The sequence below is a fragment of the Equus przewalskii genome, chromosome 7 (genome assembly GCF_037783145.1).
Source record: "Equus przewalskii isolate Varuska chromosome 7, EquPr2, whole genome shotgun sequence".
Lineage (NCBI taxonomy): Eukaryota > Metazoa > Chordata > Mammalia > Perissodactyla > Equidae > Equus > Equus przewalskii.
In genome coordinates this window covers 11,449,830-11,468,212 of record NC_091837.1, presented here as the reverse complement: position 1 = coordinate 11,468,212, position 18,383 = coordinate 11,449,830, and the positions used below count along the sequence as shown (strand labels likewise).

Genomic DNA, 18,383 nt, shown 5'->3' with positions numbered 1-18,383 from the left:
GTTGTCAGCAACTGGACCTTTGCAGACCTTTCCAGTAGAGAGAATAAACCTGTCGGTTACTGGGCTCCCACCAGGAGCCAGGGCTACACTAGGCAACTTCATACATTGGTTCTCTTTCTCCCCTCACAATCTCCTGGGAGATAATTAGTATATTCCTTCTCTACAGATGAGGAAGCTGTGCCTCTGGGAAGTAAGCCCCCTTTCAAGGTCTTATAGGTAGCTAGGTACAGGTACAGCTCCTGTGAAAACCGGTATCAATCAAAACCGGTATTCAATACACTGTGGGTTCTATTATTTATTAATGGAAACATATGATACGTTCTTTACGCATGGGTTGTTATGATCCAGAATCAGAGAAATTATTCTTCGGCTCCAAGAGCTTCATCCTTCTAGACTAGCGGTTCTCAAAGTAGGGTCCCTGGACCAGCAGCGTCTGCATCCCTGGAGAGCTTGCTAGAAAGATAAACTCTCAGGCACCACCCCAGACCTGGTGAATCTGACATTCTGGGGGAGGGACCCAGCAGTCTGGGCTGTAACAAGCCCTTAGGGGATTCCAGAGCACGCTCAAGTTTGAGAACCACTGGTCTACATAATTACTCAGTTAGTTCATGAATGCAAAAGTCAGTGCTTATGATCCCAGGAGCTATTGTCCCAGGAGCTATTGGAGAGCAAGGAAGAAAACGGAGGAAGACGAGAAATCGCTAGGCACAGTTTCGCAGTGGCAGGCCGAGAAGTCTATGAGCACAAAGATCCCAATAGTAAAACAGTGTTTTCATTGAGTAATACTTGGTGTTCACTAAGAAACCGGTAAGAGCAAATTAAGGTCAATGTATCCTTTTGGAAGCCAGGCTAGACTGAGATCTCTAAGGGCAAATGCAACATGTATATATCGCAGGATTTAACCCTTAATAGGTGGGAAGGTTACAAAGTAGAGAAGAGAAAAGGCTGCCCTGGTCCACACCCAGGCTCCACCACTTCCTAACTGAGTGCATCCTGAGCGAGTGATTTAGCCTCTCTGAACCTCAGTTTTCTCATCTGTAAAATGGGGCCGCTGCTTTCTACCTCCCACATTGGCCGTGGGAATCAGTAACTTGCCATTTAACCGAGGTTGGCTGTCATTACTTGTCGAAAACATTTGTCAGTGGGGCAAGATGCTTATCAAATCTGATAACATTTTAGTGTCTAAAGAATTGAACTCCTTTAATCTGGAAAATTACTAAGAGGAGAGAGCTAATTCCTCAGCAGGACCAGATATAGGAGCTGTCACTGTATCAGAGTTTTAAACCTTGGCCTTCGGCATTTTTTAGCGGAAAAAGAGCTTGCATAGCAGAGGGCCCCGTAGATTCCTGAAAGATGGGGGTTTCGGGATGTTACACTCTGCTTGGGTTCGATAAGCAGCTGGACCCATGAAAAGCGACTAATTTAGATTTTCCTTTGTGATTCTCAGCCCCTGGTGCCTTATCTAGGCCTGTGCCGAGGGCCGCGACATTTACGAAAAAAGTGGGATTCCACACACGGTCGGCCTTCTGATCAGCAATACGCTCTTAAAAGGGGGAAAAAAAAAAGCAGGATAAGACTCCGCAGAGGCGATGACTTATTCCAGTTCTGTGTATGGTCGTTTCCAATTATCTTTTTAATGAAAGCTTCATACTTAATCAATAGCGGTTTGGGCAGCCCCCACTGCCTTTTGTAATGTATGAACTAGCGCTGTCATCACTTTGATCATTGATTTTTTTTTTTTCATGGCAGCTTTTGGGACTCACCAGCTTGTGAAATTAATATAGTCATTATTGAGGCCATCTGATAGGTAATGAGTCAATCGTGTCATTATTTCAATGAGGCTAATTGTCTTGGTGGCCCTGGCTCATAGGAAGTGTTCTGTAAAGCGATGGAGGGTTACGAAACAGAATTAGCACCGATTGGGTGTGCTAATTTTCATTTTCCCATCGAGAAAGGGTGTACTGTGGGACCAGTGCAGTGGTCTCCATTACAGAAAATCGGTTTAGGGGCATGGAGAATAGACCTTTTGTCTCACCTAGAATCAAATTGCAATTCAACCGCAAACTTCATGCATCTGTATCATAATGAACCAGGAAATGAAGCCACATGTTGACACAGAGAATGGGGGCAGGACATAAACTCACGGTTTTGGGTTCAAGTCTTAGGTTTGTCAATCCCCAGCCATATGAACTGGAGTCACTTACACAGCCTCCCAGCGCCAATGGATTCCCCAGAGGGTTGTCTGGAGTTTTAAAGTGAGACACAGGAGGAAGAGCTTTGAAAAATTCAGCTGGCATACAAATGTCAATTACCTTTGGTGATAATTACAGTCTTGTCTGGAGTCAGGTAGAAGGAGATAAATCCTGGTATTGCCATTTGCTAGTGGAGGATTGTGGGAAATGCCTTTTTTTAGCCTTGGTTTATCCTGCTGTAAAATGGGGGCATCTTAATAGCGGCCACAGAGGATTGTGCATGTAAAGGGCTTTAGCTGTGTATCAGGTGGTTAGTTCAGATCCAAAACGCAGTAAGGGCTCCGTAAAATGTTGGCCATTAATCGATAACGTCAGCGATTCCTTGATAACATCACTGATTAAGATGGAGCTACCCAGTGCCTCCAGAGAGATTCAGCGTCTTTGGGGTTATAAGCCACATCTGGCAAAGAGACTCCCAGGGTTGTTTACAGGAATAAGCAGCATAAAGTCTTCTGAAAAGCGTCGCTTCTCCTATCACTGACTCGGATCCCACGGCTAGAGCATCTTTCCTTTGCCTCTGGGGAGGCGGGAACAACACAGCTCCCTGACCACGTTGGCGGGAGGAGGCCAGGCCCCAAAGCTTCACGGGCTCTTGGAAAACCCTCCTGTCTGCCCTGCAGTCTGTTCGAAGGCAGCCCTGCGGGGTGCCCGAGGAGGCATTGATCACTCTGCTGCAGAGGCCTCATCCATTATTGACGAGCCAAGGCCTGGAAATTGTGGACCTCAAGCTGTTTTCTGCTAGATGCCTGAGCCCCTTCTGTGGGTGGCACGAGCCTGGCCCCATCCTCTCCTGACTGAGGAGGGCTGCCCTCACCTCCCCCACATTCTCTGCCTCTCCTTATAAGGCAAGACCCAGTATTTCTGGGGCACAGCTTCCCTCAGATGGCGGGTGACACATATCAAAGAGAATGCACATCCCAGGCCTGACACAAAAGCCCACTGGCTCATACTTTCCTGGTGTGAGGCCTCGGAATCTGCATTGACGACACCCCCCCCCCCCCCCAGGTGATTCTAGTACACAGAGCAGTTTCGACAGGTCTGTCCTAGCAGTGGTTCTCAAAGGAATGTGTGTGGATCCCCTGGGGATCGTGTTGAAATGCTGGCTCTGATCCGGCAGGTCTGGGGTAGGGTCCCAGCTTCTGCATCTCTGGGTGGCCACGATGCTGCTGGCGTGTGGACCACACCATGCATATCCAGGGGCTGGAAGAAGGGAGGGAGGAGCAGTCAGAGACAAGATGCTTTGATAATTCAGACCCTCGGTTAAGGGCATCTCCTAACAAAGATTTCAGGCGGATACAAGAAAACTAGGGTCTGAGTGGCAACCGCCTCCCACTTCAGACAGTCTGATGCGGCGGCGAAGTCACCTGCAGCCTTCTCTCTTTCCAGGTCTTCCTCAAGGCGGGCGTGGTCTCCAGGCTTGAGAAACAGCGAGAGAAGATGCTGATTCATAGCATCGTTTTTTTCCAGGCGACTTGCAAGGGCTTTCTGTCTCGCCAGGAATTCAAGAAGCTGAAGGTATGGAGGCTGGCCTGCCTCGTGAGCCCGGCAGAGGAGTGAGATCCTGGGAAAGCAGCTCTCTTGCTGGTCCAGGGGCTGGAATCCTGCGCTTCTCACTCTCGTGCGTGAATCTGCTGCGGGATAATGTTAACGCGCAGATTCTGATCTGATGGATCCAGGGCGGGCACGGGAGTTTGCGTGTGTCCCATGACGGTGCCAGTGATGCTGGTCCACAAGCCACTCTGAGCGGTGAGACTCAAGTGATGCTTTGCAAGATGCTGTGATTGTTTCCAGGACGTTGACAGCAAGTTACCAATGATGTTGGCCTCGATCTAGATATCCAGGAGCTTGTCCAAGCCCTCCTGGGTCGGTTCATGGTTTCAACCTGTCCCATCTCTGGAAAACTTGGCTTTCAGGGGTCAGCAGATGGGGGATGGTCAGGACCCGGCCACAGAGGCCTTTGGGACTAAAGGGCAAGCTTAGCGTCTACAGTTGTGACCCATCCTGGGCCACCATCCTCGGAGCTCTCTGGAGACTGAATTTCCTCTCTGTAGCCTGAAAATGGAGAGAAGGCAGTGCAGGTTTGGAGACAAGCAAGACCTGTGCTCGAATCCCACCCCCACTGCTTAGAAGCTGGGCGAAGGGGAAATGAGATAAAGGGCACTTAGTACGCAATGTGGCACATAGTAACTGCTCAATAAATACTCAGTACTATTACCTTAGTATTGTCACTGTTAATTAGTACTACTAGCCTGAAGTCCCATTACATGGGCCTCCAGCTTATGTGAATTTGTAAAGTCAAGTACATGTGCTTGGCAAAGCAGAAAAAAGCAAGAGCCTGGATAATTCAAGTATTGTGGGCAATCCCACTGGCCCTGCCCTCGAGGACCTTATGCCCTTGGAGTAGAGGGTAATTATGAGCCTGGGCTCTGTCTGCAGCTGGACTGCGTGGGCTCAAATCCCAACTCTGCCGCTGAGAACCTGTGTGACACTAGGCACGTGACTTTAACCTCTCTGTGCCTCAGTTTCCCCATTGGTAAAATGGAGATAATAATAACAACCCCCTTCACGGGTTGTCGTGAGGATTGAGCTAAAGTGGGTGAGATGCTCGGGGCAGTTCCTGGCCCGTGGGAAGCACCACACCAGCTGTACAAGTATTGGCCATTGTAACGGTGATGACGGGAAAGGATCTTCTGGCGCGTAAGTCAGCAAGAGTCTCACCTACAAAAGAATGAATTAGGTCAGCGGCTCCCCAAGTGTGGTCCCCGGACCAGCAGCCTTCGCATCAACTGGGGACTTGTTAGTAGCGCAAATTCTCGGGCCCCGCCCCGGCCTTGCTGAATCGGACCCTCAGGGGGTGGAGCCCGGCCCTCTGTGTTTTAACAAGTCTCCAGGTAATTCTGATGCACACAAGTGTGAGAAGCACGGAATTCCTGTTTAAACACACTTAAAATGATATCTATCCTTAAATATCAACTCACAACGCAATCATGGCCATCGATTCTTGTGGGCAATTTCAGGGATTTTCAAAGATAGATTTTGCCTGGCACAGTGACTTTTGAATGTAATCCCTCTATAAGATGTGACCCTCTTGCGTAATATTTTACACTCCTTGTCCTGTTATTATTATTAGGTCATGCGAGATTCAATTGTGGCTTAATTCCTGATCCTGAGAACCTGACTCCATGAAAGGAAGCTTTTTTTTTTAAAGTTACCCAGTCCCTTCCACTAGGATATAAACCCATTTCCCCCATCCTTTTGGCCACTGTCTGCCTCCTGTCTTTCCTTTCTCTTCACCTGGGTTGGGAAGGACCCCTCAAATCTCCACTCTCCTTCCCCTGCAGATTCACCGACTGGCCGCACAGCGCATCCAGAAGAACATGGCTGTGTTCCTGGCGGTCAAGGACTGGCCGTGGTGGAAGCTGCTGGGTTCCCTGAGGCCCCGGCTGAGTACTGCCATCGGGGATGAGCAGCTCCATGCCAAGGAGGTCAGTCCATGTGGCAGGCAGGGTGCTGCGTGCTTCTCCCTCCCTCCGATCCCATCTTAGCCCTTGCGTCCACACCCAGTGCCCCCACCCCGGAAAATTCTTGATCTGAGAATGCTCTGCCCAGCAGCTCTCGCTGCCATTTCTAAATATCTCTTCTCCCCTGAACACAGACCACCCACCATCCCGTGCCCAGCTCCCTTCTAGGCTCATGGGGGCTGGTCGGATGCAGCACGACCCCCCAGGGAACATGATCACTTACTGCTCATCCCATGAGACCCCCTGGTGGACCCTTTGAGTCCTTTATCCTCTTACCTCTCAGAGAACTCTCCCCTGACTGTCCCTTCCACCCCGTTTCCATCCACCTTTGATAGGTAACCGTTTTGACTGATTTCTGGTTTATCCCGCCTGTTGTTTCTCTTTGCAAAATACAGCAAATACACACACTCTTCGTTCCCTTCTTTCTTACACAAAAGCTAGCATACTGTATTTATTCTTCTGCCATTTGCATTTTTCACTTAAAAGTATATTTAGAGAATCATGCCATGTCCCTTCTTTTGGGGATTTTCTCTTAAAATTTTTTTTATTGAAATATATTTGACATTTAAGGTTGCATAAATTAAGGAATACAACATGTTAATTTGATACATTTGTATATTGTAATATGATTGCCATTTTTTTAGAAATCTGCCTTGTTCTCTTTTCACGGCTGCATAGTACTCCTTTGTGTGTGCGTTCCAGAGTTCCGATTGCCAGCCTGCTGTGCATGGGGGTTTAAGTTGCCCCTAGTGGTGGTGGCATAAGCATCGTGCTGAGCCACTGGCAGTAAAGTGATATTCAGGGAGGATGCAGGGCTGAGCCACCACCTCACCCAGGCGTGCCCGGTCTCAGGTTAAGAAATGGGTCCATTTCGAGAACCCGCATTCGGCCCCTAGACCGGGCTGATGTGAACCAGGCTTGCATGAGCAGAGATGTTGGTGTTTGGAAATGGTGAAAGAAAAGGTCCCTTGTAGGCACTTGGTGTCTGGGCATCCTCACAGACAGGCTGGCCGAATCACCCACTCTGTTCCCTGGCCACTCTTAACACCTGTGGTCCCGAAAGACTTCTATTAAAGTGTTTGTTTTTGTAGGAGGAGCTTACAATGCTGAGAAAGAAGCTAGAAAGATCGGAGAAGTCTCGGAATGAACTCCGGCAGAGCACAGACCTGCTGGAGAGCAAGGTAGCCGCGTCCCTCCTGTGGGGGTCCCCGTGCGGGGTGAGGTCTGTTCACAGGGAAGATGACAATGAGCCTGGTGTTGCGCTCAGCGCTTTACAAGCCTTCTCAAAACAACCCTGTGAGGTGCATGCTCTTATTGTCCCCATTTTGCAACGGAGGAGAATGAGGCCCGGAACGTTAGATATCTTCCCGAGGCCACACGACCAGCAAGCGGAGAGCTGAGATTCACACCCATGTCATCCAGCTCTGAAGGGAAGAATTTCTTAAATAAATCACAAAAGCACAAATCACAGGGGAAAAATAAATGTGACTATTTTAAAGTCATCAGCTTCTGTTAACAAAGTGTAAGATGAAGACACACCACAGACTCGTAGACAAAATTTGCAACACATGTAACTGGCAAAGGCATCCAGAATCTGTAAAGAATTTCCTCAGATCAGTTGAAAAAGGCAAACACTCCAATAGAAACAAAAAATAGGCAAAAAAAAAAAAAAAAAAAAGGAATTGGCAATTCCCAGGTGGCGAACTCTTGTTTCAAGGGTTCAGAGGTTCAGGAATTCCGATGGCCAATAAACTCACGAAAAGATGCTCAGCCTCACTAGCAATCGGGACGTGCAAATTAACACCACACATGATAAATGCTGTTTCACACTTCAGACGGGCAAAATCGAAAAGTCTGATATAGCCAAGCGTTGGCAGGGCTTTGTAGCAACAGGGACTCCCGTGCTGGGGGTGACAGTGTAAATGGATCCCATGGCTCTTAAACAGCTTAGCATCATCTCTGAAAGCTGAAGCTGGCCGGTCCCTGTGCCCCAGTGAGTCCGCGTCTAGGTATTGTGCTAGAGTCTTGCTCCCGTGCATATGTGAAAAGGCAGGTGGTGTATAGCAGCAGCGTTTGCCGTGTTAAAGAAGTGTAGACATCCAGTGGGAGTCTGTTGATAGAATGCATGAACACATTTATGTTATATTCGAATTTGAGTTACCAAAAGTGAAAACGAGTCAAGAGGCGAGCCACCCGTGGCCCGCGGGTCCAGTCCAGTTGTCCCCCCGGTCTTTGTCAATAAAGCTTTATTGGCACACAGCCATGCCCATTCCTCCGTGTGCAGTCTCTGCTCTCGTGCCGCGGGGGCAGAGTTCAGTCGTGATGGAGACGGTAGGACCTGCGAGGACTAAAACTAGTTCCCCTCCGGCTCTTTAGAGAAAAAGTTTCCTGACCCTTCAGCTACACACCCACGAATCAACACGGATTGCCCTCGCAGACATAACTCTGAAGGAAAATGACTAAGTTACAAAAGAATACTAAACTGTGATGTCGCACATATTAATTTTTTAAACGTGCAGAAGGATGCTCTCTATTGCTTGGGGCGTTTACAGCGCAGGAGCAGTAACCCCAAATCCGGAGTAGTGGTCCCCTCCGAGGGGTGGAAACGGACTTGTGACTGGACAAGATTGTGTGGGACTCCGGGCTGGGGTCTTCTTTCTGTAGTTGGATGTTGAGTTTGGGGGGTGAGGGTGGGGACGCGAGCCAGACTGTCCCTGCCCCCAGGGAGACTAGCGTCAACCATGGCTTTCTTAACAAATCCAGACAAGGTGAGGTGGGGCGTGGTCAGTGAGCTGTGGGGAGAGCAAGGAAGAGCAGTTCAAGGTTCAAGGACAGTTTGCTATTCCACGTACCCCTCAGGGCCAGGACGAGGATAAGGAGAGGAGAGCGAGGCGCTCATCCGGGCCACAAAACTTCAAGGGGCGCCAAAAGACTCAGCACGATAAATACTATTTTAATGCAGTACCTGTGAAAATGTTAATTCATGCAAAAAAAAAACCCATGATGAGCCAAATATCAAACTTTTAAATAAACGCAGGATCCATGGGGTAGGATTAGGGTGAAACAAGTGAGACAGTCTATGGGATGGGATCCCGTCTTCATTTAAAAGTTTGATATTTTATTCATCACAGATTTCTGGCACTGATTTTGATTTTCTTGAAGATAGCATTCAAATTTTGTTTATCTTAATTTCTGAATTATTTGGCGCTCCCTTAAATTTTGCAGCCCAGGTGGGTGTTTCGCACGCCTCGTCCTTAGTCTCTGCTATCTTTTTCCATGAAGCCCTGGGTACCTCATTTATTCAGCAAATATGTATGAGCACCTCCTGTGTGTCAGGCATGTGACTGGGCATCTTGGTTAAGGTTAGGGACAAGGCAAAGTCCCCGACAGACTAGAAGCACATAAACAAGTGAAGGAGTTTCAGATTGCGCGGGGCTGCAGATATTAAGTAGAGGGAGGTGGCAACAAAGGGAGGTCGAGTAGGAACTATTTTTGCCCAAGTGGTCAGAGAAGGCCTTGATTCTAGATCTGAATGATTCAATGTCCCATCTATGTGCAGATCTGGGGGAAGAGTAGATATGGCATGTGCAAAGGTCCTGAGGCAACGTGGGATAATATCTGTCAGTCCAGAGCAAAACTAGAGCTTTCTACACCTGTGAGGCTATGGGGTTATTATTACTGATAATAGTGCTTGGTTTGGTTGATGCATAGAGATGACTTTAATTAGATTCACGATCAAGGCAACAGAGCACATTCTTTTTCCTATGTTGCCAGCCCCAGCTGAGCATGGCTGGCTCACATGGGGATGTGGAATGAAGTTGAGGAGGGGGCTCTTTTCTCCCCTTCTCATCCTCTTCATGATTGTGTTCACTCTCCCCACCAAGGATTCTCAGCCTGCGTAACTCATGCCCTCTCCCACCGCAACAGTAAAGCATCCACTGTTGAGTGGACCATGCACGAGGAAGAAGCAGGAGCTTGGAAGTCAGTCCCGTCTGCACATAGTTAGGAGCTGGGCTGAGCTGCTGCACCAGGAGCCTGTGCCCTCTTAGGGGAAAGACTGTAAGGAGCAGAGGTGGTGGCGCCCATGCACCTCATGTTCTGGCTCGAGGCTCTAGAGAACAAGAGCCTGACCCCTCTTGCTGGAAGCAGCAATTGGTGGAGAAGCAGAAGCAAAAGATCGGAGAGCTGTGGGCTGGCGGGGAACATCAGTGACTTCCCTGCGGAAATTCCTTCCCGCGGAGCTGACATGCGATGCGGTAATTCATCACGAGCTGTCAGGTGGGATGTGGGGGCTTGCGCTGCAGTGGCTGCCCTGCTGGGGGAGATGTGGTGAGAGGGAGGGATGAGATGCGCATCTTTAGCATCTAGAGCCACAGCGTCTGGGGAACTGGGGGAAGGGAGGGAGGGAGCCAGGCTTCTGAGCCCTGGACCAGACCAACCAGTGCCGGCACCTACAGAAAATTCTGCCGGGTTTTTTGTGTCTTTGTATCACACATGGTCACGTAAGATGTATGGGGCCTTGAAAAAGTAAGACAAAATTTAAAAGATAAGAAAATCAGAGCAAAGGGAAATAAGAGTTGACGAGTATACCAACCAGGGAAAGAGAAAATAGAAATTTGCCATTGGACTCAGACTCACTTTTGTTTCATGGCCTTTGAACATGCTGTTCCCTCTGCCTGGAACACTGCCCTCCACCCTCTTCACCTGGTTAATGCCTGGTCATCCCTTCTCACTTAAGTCAAGGGGCACTTCCTCCAGGAAGCCTTCCTTGATTCTCTAAGGGTGGGTTAGGCCCCCACTATATGCAACCACTGGCCCTGTGCTTCCCCTCATGGCATTGATGGGTGCATTCTAACCACCTCCTGCAGACCTGCGTCCCAGCCAGACGGTGAGACCCAAGGGCAGGGATGTGTCTTGCTCATCACCTTGGCCCAGCCCCTGTGCAGAGCAGACACAGAATGGGCGAATGGAACCACTAAAGGTGGGCTGGAATTTTGACACTGAGCTTCCTAGCAACCAAAGCAAAGAGCAAACCAAGATATTCCATAAACACAGTGTACCTAGGTTAAACACACACACACCCCTGTTGCTTGAGATAAGAATAACTTTGCAGGGCAGTGAGATATTACAGAAGTTTCTCCCATGAGCCTTCATAAAAAGGACACTAACAGATATGGCGAGGTGCGACCTCAGCCACGTTCATAGAGTGAGGTCAATTCCCTAAAAAAGGATTCAGCTGGGAGTCAGAGCGGTTCGTTATCCAGGAAGCACATTTAGGCGACTGAGCTTAGAATTTCTTCCTCCTCCTTCCCAAATCCTCTCCCTCCCTCGGCTTCCTCCTCTTTCTCCTTTACCACCATCTTTCTAAACTTTATATTAAGGTCCAACATGCAAAAAAGTGCACACAGCTCAACGAATTTTCACAAAGTGAACACACCAATGCAACCAGCACCCAGAGTGAGACAGAGATCATTCCCAGCTCCTCCCAAATCCCCCCTCATGCCCTCTTTCAGCCACTACCCTCCAAGGGTAACCACCGAACTGACTTCTAACACTAAGGGTTAGTTTTCCCCCATTTTTGAACTTTACTAAATGCGATCAAACGTGTGTACTCATTTGTGTCTGCTTCCTTTCATTTTTTTCTTCCTTCCTTCCATTTTTTTTTTTTTCTCTGAGGATGATTGGCCCTGAGCTAACATCTGTTGCCAATCTTCCTCTTTTTACTTGAGGAAGATTGTCCGTGAACTAACATATATGCCAATCTTCCTCCATTTTGTATGTGGGATGCTGCCACAGCATGGCTCTATGAGCAGTGTATAGGTCCATGCCTGGGATCTGAACCCACGAAGCCTGGGCCACCGAAGCAGAGTGCATGAACTTAACCTCTACACCACCTGGCTGGCCCCCTGCTTTCTTTCACTTGGCATTATGCTTGGACATGCATCCGAGTTATTGTGGGGGTTGTGTGTTACTCATTCTTGTTGCTGTAGAGTGTTCCATGATGTGTATAGACCACTGTTATCCATTCTACTCTAAAGGAAGACTCAGGTCTTTCCAGTTTTGACCGATCATGAGTAAGGCTGCTGTGAACATTCTTACATGTCTTCTGGTGCACATGACCTAGGAATGAAATTTTAAGTGATTTCGGTGTTCAGTTTTAATAGCTCCTGCCAGATAGTTTGCCAAGGTGTTTGTATCAATTTTCACTCCCCTGGCAATGGGTGAGCGTTCAGTTGCTCCACATCCTTGCCAGCACTTGGTATTGTCTGTCCTTTTCAGTTAGTGGTTTTTGTGGGTGTGCAGTGGTCCCACACTGTGATTTTAATTTGCACCTTTTCACCTGTTTTTGGCTATTTGGTTATCCTCTTTGGGAAATCAGTCTGTCAAGTCTTTCCTATTGCTTTTCTTATTGATTGTAGCAATTCTTTATATATTGTGGATATAAGGTCAGTCATTGGATATAAGTAGTACAGATATCTTTTTTCACTCTGTGGCTTGCCTTTTCAGATGCAGTAATTTGAAGTATTTTCTGAAGCCCTGAGTCTCTTCTTACTTGCCAAAGGGCAAGGAAGAGGTCAAAGGGTTCCAGAACTCCCAAACGTGCACCAATCGCCGTAGATGCACTTCTTTGGTTTCATTCTGTATTTTGTCGATTCTCAGAGGTGCGTTATCTTCCACCTTTGTACATCTCCAGAGTTGGGATCCATCTTCATGATCAACAACATCTTACACTGGACATTGGCGGCACTTTTTTGTCTTACGCTTGCATCTTATCATCCATGGCAGTTCAGATTTGGTGAAAAGATCAAGGCTCCATACACCTTTGTATAAACATTTGTGATGCAAAGATGCCGAGAACCTGGGTAGAATATTCTGTAGTTGCTTGGTTCAGCGCTCAGAAGCCTGGCTCCCTCCCTTCCTTCTCCCGGCGTCCCGCAAGCTGTGGCTGTAAATGCTATCATATTGGGGTCCAAGTAGGATTTTATTTGAAGAAAGGGCTCTAATTTCCTTCCCTCTCCCCCCCCCAAATGCTATGGATTTATATTAGTTGTTTTTGCACTATAAAGAGCATCCGAATCACCTGGGAGGAGCTGCTAACCCTGCAGTCCCCCAGTCCCAGCTCCCAAGGGTCTGACCCAGGAGGTGATCTTGATGGGGGGCGGGGGTGTTCTTCTCTGCTTCTTTAACAAGCCCGAGCTGGTCCTGATGCAGGAGGTCATGCTGCATTAGAGCAGCGGTGCTCATCCTCGAAAGTGCGCCAGAATCCCCCGGAGGATGTGTTAGAATAGAGGATGCTGGACCCCCACCTTAGAGGTCCTGCGTCAGTGGGCTTGGGGCGGCCCTGGAGCTTCTGGATTTCTAAAAAGTTCTCAGGTGAGGCGGAACCTGCTGGTCCCTGGACCACACTCTGAGAAACCTTAGGCCTGAGGACCTAGAGAAGGGAGCTCCTTGCATGCGCTTCTCTTTCTCAGAAGAGAGTTTCTATGAAACGCCGGGGAGTAGACACTCCTCCGGGGCCGTGGGTCACCAAGACACCCTGCCCCCTTTCACGGCCTCTGCGCCCCACCCCCTTGTCTCAGCATGGGGGAAAAAAACGGATAGAAACATTGCTGAAACGTTGTGCCTCGTCAGTGGAAACACCGTTTGGCTAGGCCTATTAAGGAGACAACATTACTGCAAGATGATTTAAGGGCTTCATTTGCGAAGGAGCAAAAGAGATCAGGAGCCTCGGAGAAGCCGGCTGTCAATATTCTTCAAGCGTGCAAAATCTGCCTCGATGCAAAGTGGGGTTTCATATATTCACAAGAAAGCAGCCCCGTCTCGTAGGAAGTACCTGTAAGGCTTCGAGAGCACACGGGGCTATGTGAGAGGGGGGTGCTTTCTTCTCTTTGGAATATCTTCTGGGTTTTCCCCCCAAGATGTTATTTATGGCAAAAGACGGAGGCCCGTGCGCTCGGTTGTCTGCCCTGGTCAGCCTGCGAAATTTCACTTTTGGGTACGGAATGGCTGAGAGAACCCACCAGGATACAGTTGGGGCTGGAGATTTAGGTCAGAAAGTCCATTTGCAAAGCACCGGGGAGGGGGGGGGCGGGGTTCGGTTCATGAGTGTGCCCGGCAGGTTACCTCCGGGAGGGGAGAGGAACCGACTTGCCGGAGGTCCTGTAGTCACATAGGGACGGGTCAAGGTCGCATCCAGGTCTCCTGACTCCCAGCCCTGTGCTCGCCACAGCCCTGTGCCTCTGTGGGGCCTGGAGGTGGAAGCTCCTTCGTCCCCAGGAGAATGCGACAGCCTGCTTCCTGTCTGACTCAGGATATTAGGGCCTCGTGGGCCTCACCTGCTGGAGCCTGCGGGGAGGGTCTCCTTCCTGCGGACGGCTGGCTGCAGTGGCTCTGTGGCCACAGTGTGTGCAGGTTCATCGAGGACCACAGTGGGGTTAGCTGAGGCCCCACAGAGGCGGGCACAGCCGGAATGTCCTTTCTGTCTGCCTCAGTTTCTCCATATAAAAATCAGGGCCACAGTCTCTTCTCTTGCAACACGAATGAAGAAGCTGGGAACTGTCCAAGGTCAGCGATGGGTATGATGACTGACCTGGTACGTTTGGTACAGGAGCGGAGGGTCCGTCAGGACGGCTGGCTTTGTACCCTTATTGCTACGAGATTGGGGGCAAATTCTTCAAGTCTCTGAGCCTTTGTGTCATCATCAGCGAAATGGTGACAGTAATAGTTCCATATTCTTCTCCACGGGGTTGCGATGAAGCGGTGCATATAAGATAGTCATCGCACTGTAGCCTCTTACAAAGCAAATCTTCACACATCTCCACTATCGCTGATGTATATTTAAATTTTTTTCATCCACCCTGCGGTAGACTGTGTTCCTCAGAGATAATGATACATCTTAGCTATTTCTTACCCCTCAAATCATTCGATTTGGATTGAATGAATGAATGAATGAATGGAATAATGCTGAATTTAATTAAAGGAACATTTAATGAGCGGTGTGTCTCTGCCGGGTGCTGTGATAAATCCTCTACCTGCATTATCTAATTTTACCTTCCAATCAAACTCCCAGGAAGGTGTTAGTACTCCCATGTTCCAGAGGAGGAAAGTAAAGACCAGAGAGGGGAAGCGATTTGTCCAACATCACACAGCTGAGAAGTAGCAGAGCCGGGATTGGAACCCAGGTCTGGCTGATTCCAAACAGCCGGTGATGGAGAAGGAGCATCCACATAGATGGGAATGAGGTCGGGGAGGGCTTCTTGGAGGATGGGTCTTGAAGGATGAGTAGGAGCTGGCCAGGTGATGAGGTAGGGGAGCATCCCAGGTGGAGGAAACAGCGCGAGTGAGACGGAGAGTGGGGACCTGGTCTGGCACATGCATTCCTGGTTGTTTGAGTGTCTCGTGTGTGGGGGGGGAGTGGTTATGGGGTGGGGATCAGGCCATGAAGCTGGGCCAGATCGTAGGGCTATGAGAGTCGTGTTGGCGGTCTACACTCCATCCTAAAGATGAGGGAGGGACCAAAGGACATTTTCAATAAGGGTCGTGTAGGTGATGACATCCGGGGGGTCATTTCCTCTTTTGGGGTCTCTAGGGAACCTCGAAGGCCCCTCCTGAAGCTCATGAAAGCCCCTAACCGCCCCTCCTCCCGCCACGGCGGGGCGGTGATGTCATCCGCACGTGCCCCGCTCAAAGGTGCCCCTTCTCTGGGCGTTCTTCCAGAAGTGGCCCCATTTCCACTGACACGGGTGTGCCGGCGCTTGGCGTCCTCCTCTACTCCTTGGCTCACTCAAACATTTACTAGCTCACCCGGCGTGTGTATTTTGAGCCCCCAAGAGGCGGTTTGATGTTGTGGTTGGGGGTGAAGGTTCTGGAGCCAGGCTTGATTCACATCCAGCTCTGCCGCTGGCTGGCTGGGCATCCTTGGGTGACTATGTGCACTCTGGTGACTCAGTTTCCCCCTCTGCAATCTGGAGAGATCAGGACCTCCCTCTCCATGTTGCTGTGAGGACTCTGGGGGTGAACCTGTGCTGAGCACGCAGGAAGCATGGTCTTGGGTCTGGATATTATGAAGATAACTCTTGCTGTTACCTGGTAGTGGGTGCTATTCCCTGCTGGGAAGAGAAATACACAGCGTGGTGCCTGAACTCGTGCCCAGCGTGTGTCTCTGGGGAGCCCCGGAGCTCGCCACTAAGCTGGAGATTTGTTCTGAATTTCCCCTAATGACAGCTTTGGGCGCAGGTACCTCGAGACTGAAGCCACAGCTTAATCTCCTTGACAAACAAACAGCGCACCAGCTGGCTGGCTCTGCAGTTGGGCTGGCCCTTCCCCTGTGGATTCATTTTCTCTCCCATTCTCTTTTTCTTTTTTCCCGATTTGGTTTTTCCTTTTCTCTTTGAGTTGCTCAGGTTGATGGGGATGGGGCCCCGCACAGGCTCCCTTTGTCCATGGCCCCACAGGGTGGTTGAGGTCCAGGTCTTAGCTGACCTTTGCTCTGCACCCCGCTGGCTGTCCAAGCTGACAGCCCTGAGCCGCTGCCTCCTGGTCTGCTCCAGGTGAACAGTGACGCCTGCTCCGCTGACCCCTGGGTCCTGGGGGTGGGCAATTGTGCTGGACGGCATATTTGGGACAGAAGAAAGCGCCGTAGTTATGAGCCAGGACGCGGGACTCGGGCTTCCTGGGCTGGACTCTCTCTGCGACTTACAAGCTATGATCTTGGGCTAATCATTTCAACGCTCAGTGCCTCAGTTTCCCATTCTGTTGAAAAGGAGTAACAAAAATGCCCTCCTCATTAGGCATTTGAGGGGCTTGAAGAAGATGGCATGTGCCAGTGCTCCACCCGTGTCTATCCTCAGCATTTGAGGACTGAGAGCTGTTTCCCATACAAGGGCTTAGCACGAACAGATCCTTTCGGTTCCACTGGAAAGCGCTAGAAGAGAGTGGAAGCATGCTCGCCTTGTGCTCTCGTAGCGAAGGGCATCTGGGGCGTCTCGAGAGGCTTTGAGTACAAGAGCCAGGGGCAGGGGTAGGCTGAGGCATGTGGGGCCACATATTTGCCTTTATCTCCCCAACTCGATGCTGGGTCCTTGAAGGCGGGGCCGGGTACACAGTAGGCGCTCACATAGTGAATGACAAGTGACAGTGACAGCCCAAGGGAGCCCAGGTGTGCTTGGAATTTGACATCTACCAAATCCCCGTCACCCTCTGCTCCCCAAACTGCACATGATGCCAGGGCGCAGGATAGATGATTTCTGTTTGGGTTGATGCAAAACGTACAGCAAATTCATTCATGCCTGTCCGCGTCTCTCTAACGGACCCTTGGAGTCATTGTCCCTAAGTAATGGTTTGGCCAAGTGGTGGATCCAGGGAGGTTTTCCGATGATTTCCTGTTAATTCGTCCTTGAGTAATCTGCAAGGACACTTCTGGCTTTGCAAACCGGGCTCTCCCCCTCATTAAGCTGGCTTTCTGCTGGCATTCACCTAACAGCCTTGGGCGTGGTGCCCGCCCCTCACCTCTGTGGACAAAGCCCCTGGGCCCCGAGATGTGGGAAGAGAGAGATTTGTGGGGACAGGGGAAGGTCAGGGGCTGCTTGTCTCTGTGAAAATCGTCGGTCATTTCCCCAGCTTGAAAGGACTGGTGGTCTTTTGGGCTCCAGACTTGGGTTCTGTAGGAACTCAAAATTAACGCATTAAATTAATTTTGTGCTCCCTTTGCTCAAGATGATTAGCACAAATCAAATTTCACACTAATTGGCTAAGGCAGAGAGAGCAGGAGCCCAGTGTGTGGGATGGATGCTGATGGTGGGGGTTGGGGGCGGGTGTGAGGGGCGTGACCTGGGGCGTTTCTGGATGCACCAGCCTGTATTCAGTGCCCCTTGCAAATGATCACCTCTCCACCTGGAGGGCTTGTGTGTGTCCACAAGCAAATTAACCCATCTAAAGCCAAGTGTGAGGCAAGATTAGGAAGAGATCCTAGCAATTTCTATGGCAGTAATTCTTTCTATTTAAGTTATATTATTGAGGTCACTTGGTTTATAACATTCTGTAAATTTCAGGTGTACATCATCATGGATCAGTTTCGGTGTAGACTGTATTGTATTCACCCCCAATAGTTTAGTTTTGTCCGTCAACGAACGCCTGTGCCCCTTTATACCTCTCACCCTCCTTCCACCCTCTTCCCCTGTAGTAACCACCAATCTAGTCTCCACTTCTATGTGTCTGTTTATCTTCCACACATGAGTGAAATCACTCATTTGTGTTTGTCTTTCTCTGTCTGACTTATTTCGCTCCGCGTAATACCCTCGAGGTCCATCCCTGTTGTTGCAAATGGCGCCGTTTTGCCTTTTAAACTTTGTTGTGCTTAAGAATCACCCTAGAGTGTTGAAATTCAGATCTCTGGGTCCAGCCTCAGAGGTGGTGGTTGGGGGCATCTGAGGGTCCTGGAATTTGCATTTTAACATCCATCCCAGGTCAGTGCAATGCAAGTGTTTCCCCAGAACACTTTAAGGACAACAGTGTAAGGAATAGCAAAAGATGGCCCCAGCCCAACGACAGCCAGGAAGGCTCTGGTAGAGCCCCTCCTTCATGGACTGGGGGCTGTGACTTGGATGTGACG

At 49.6% G+C, this 18,383-nt stretch overlaps 1 protein-coding gene across 2 annotated transcripts in view; it reads left to right on the top strand.

Annotated features, from left to right (window-relative positions):
• MYO18B (myosin XVIIIB) overlaps window positions 1-18,383 on the top strand; it is a 250,417-nt gene that overhangs the window by 107,323 nt on the left and 124,711 nt on the right. For both annotated transcript variants that reach the window (XR_011541781.1, XM_070626960.1), the window contains exons 23-25: window positions 3,639-3,767; window positions 5,594-5,737; window positions 6,865-6,954. Coding sequence is in view for 1 of the 2 variants with exons in the window: in XM_070626960.1 (XP_070483061.1) it covers window positions 3,639-3,767; window positions 5,594-5,737; window positions 6,865-6,954 (363 nt within the window). In the remaining variant the exon portion in view is untranslated. The remainder of the gene's footprint in view (window positions 1-3,638; window positions 3,768-5,593; window positions 5,738-6,864; window positions 6,955-18,383) is intronic.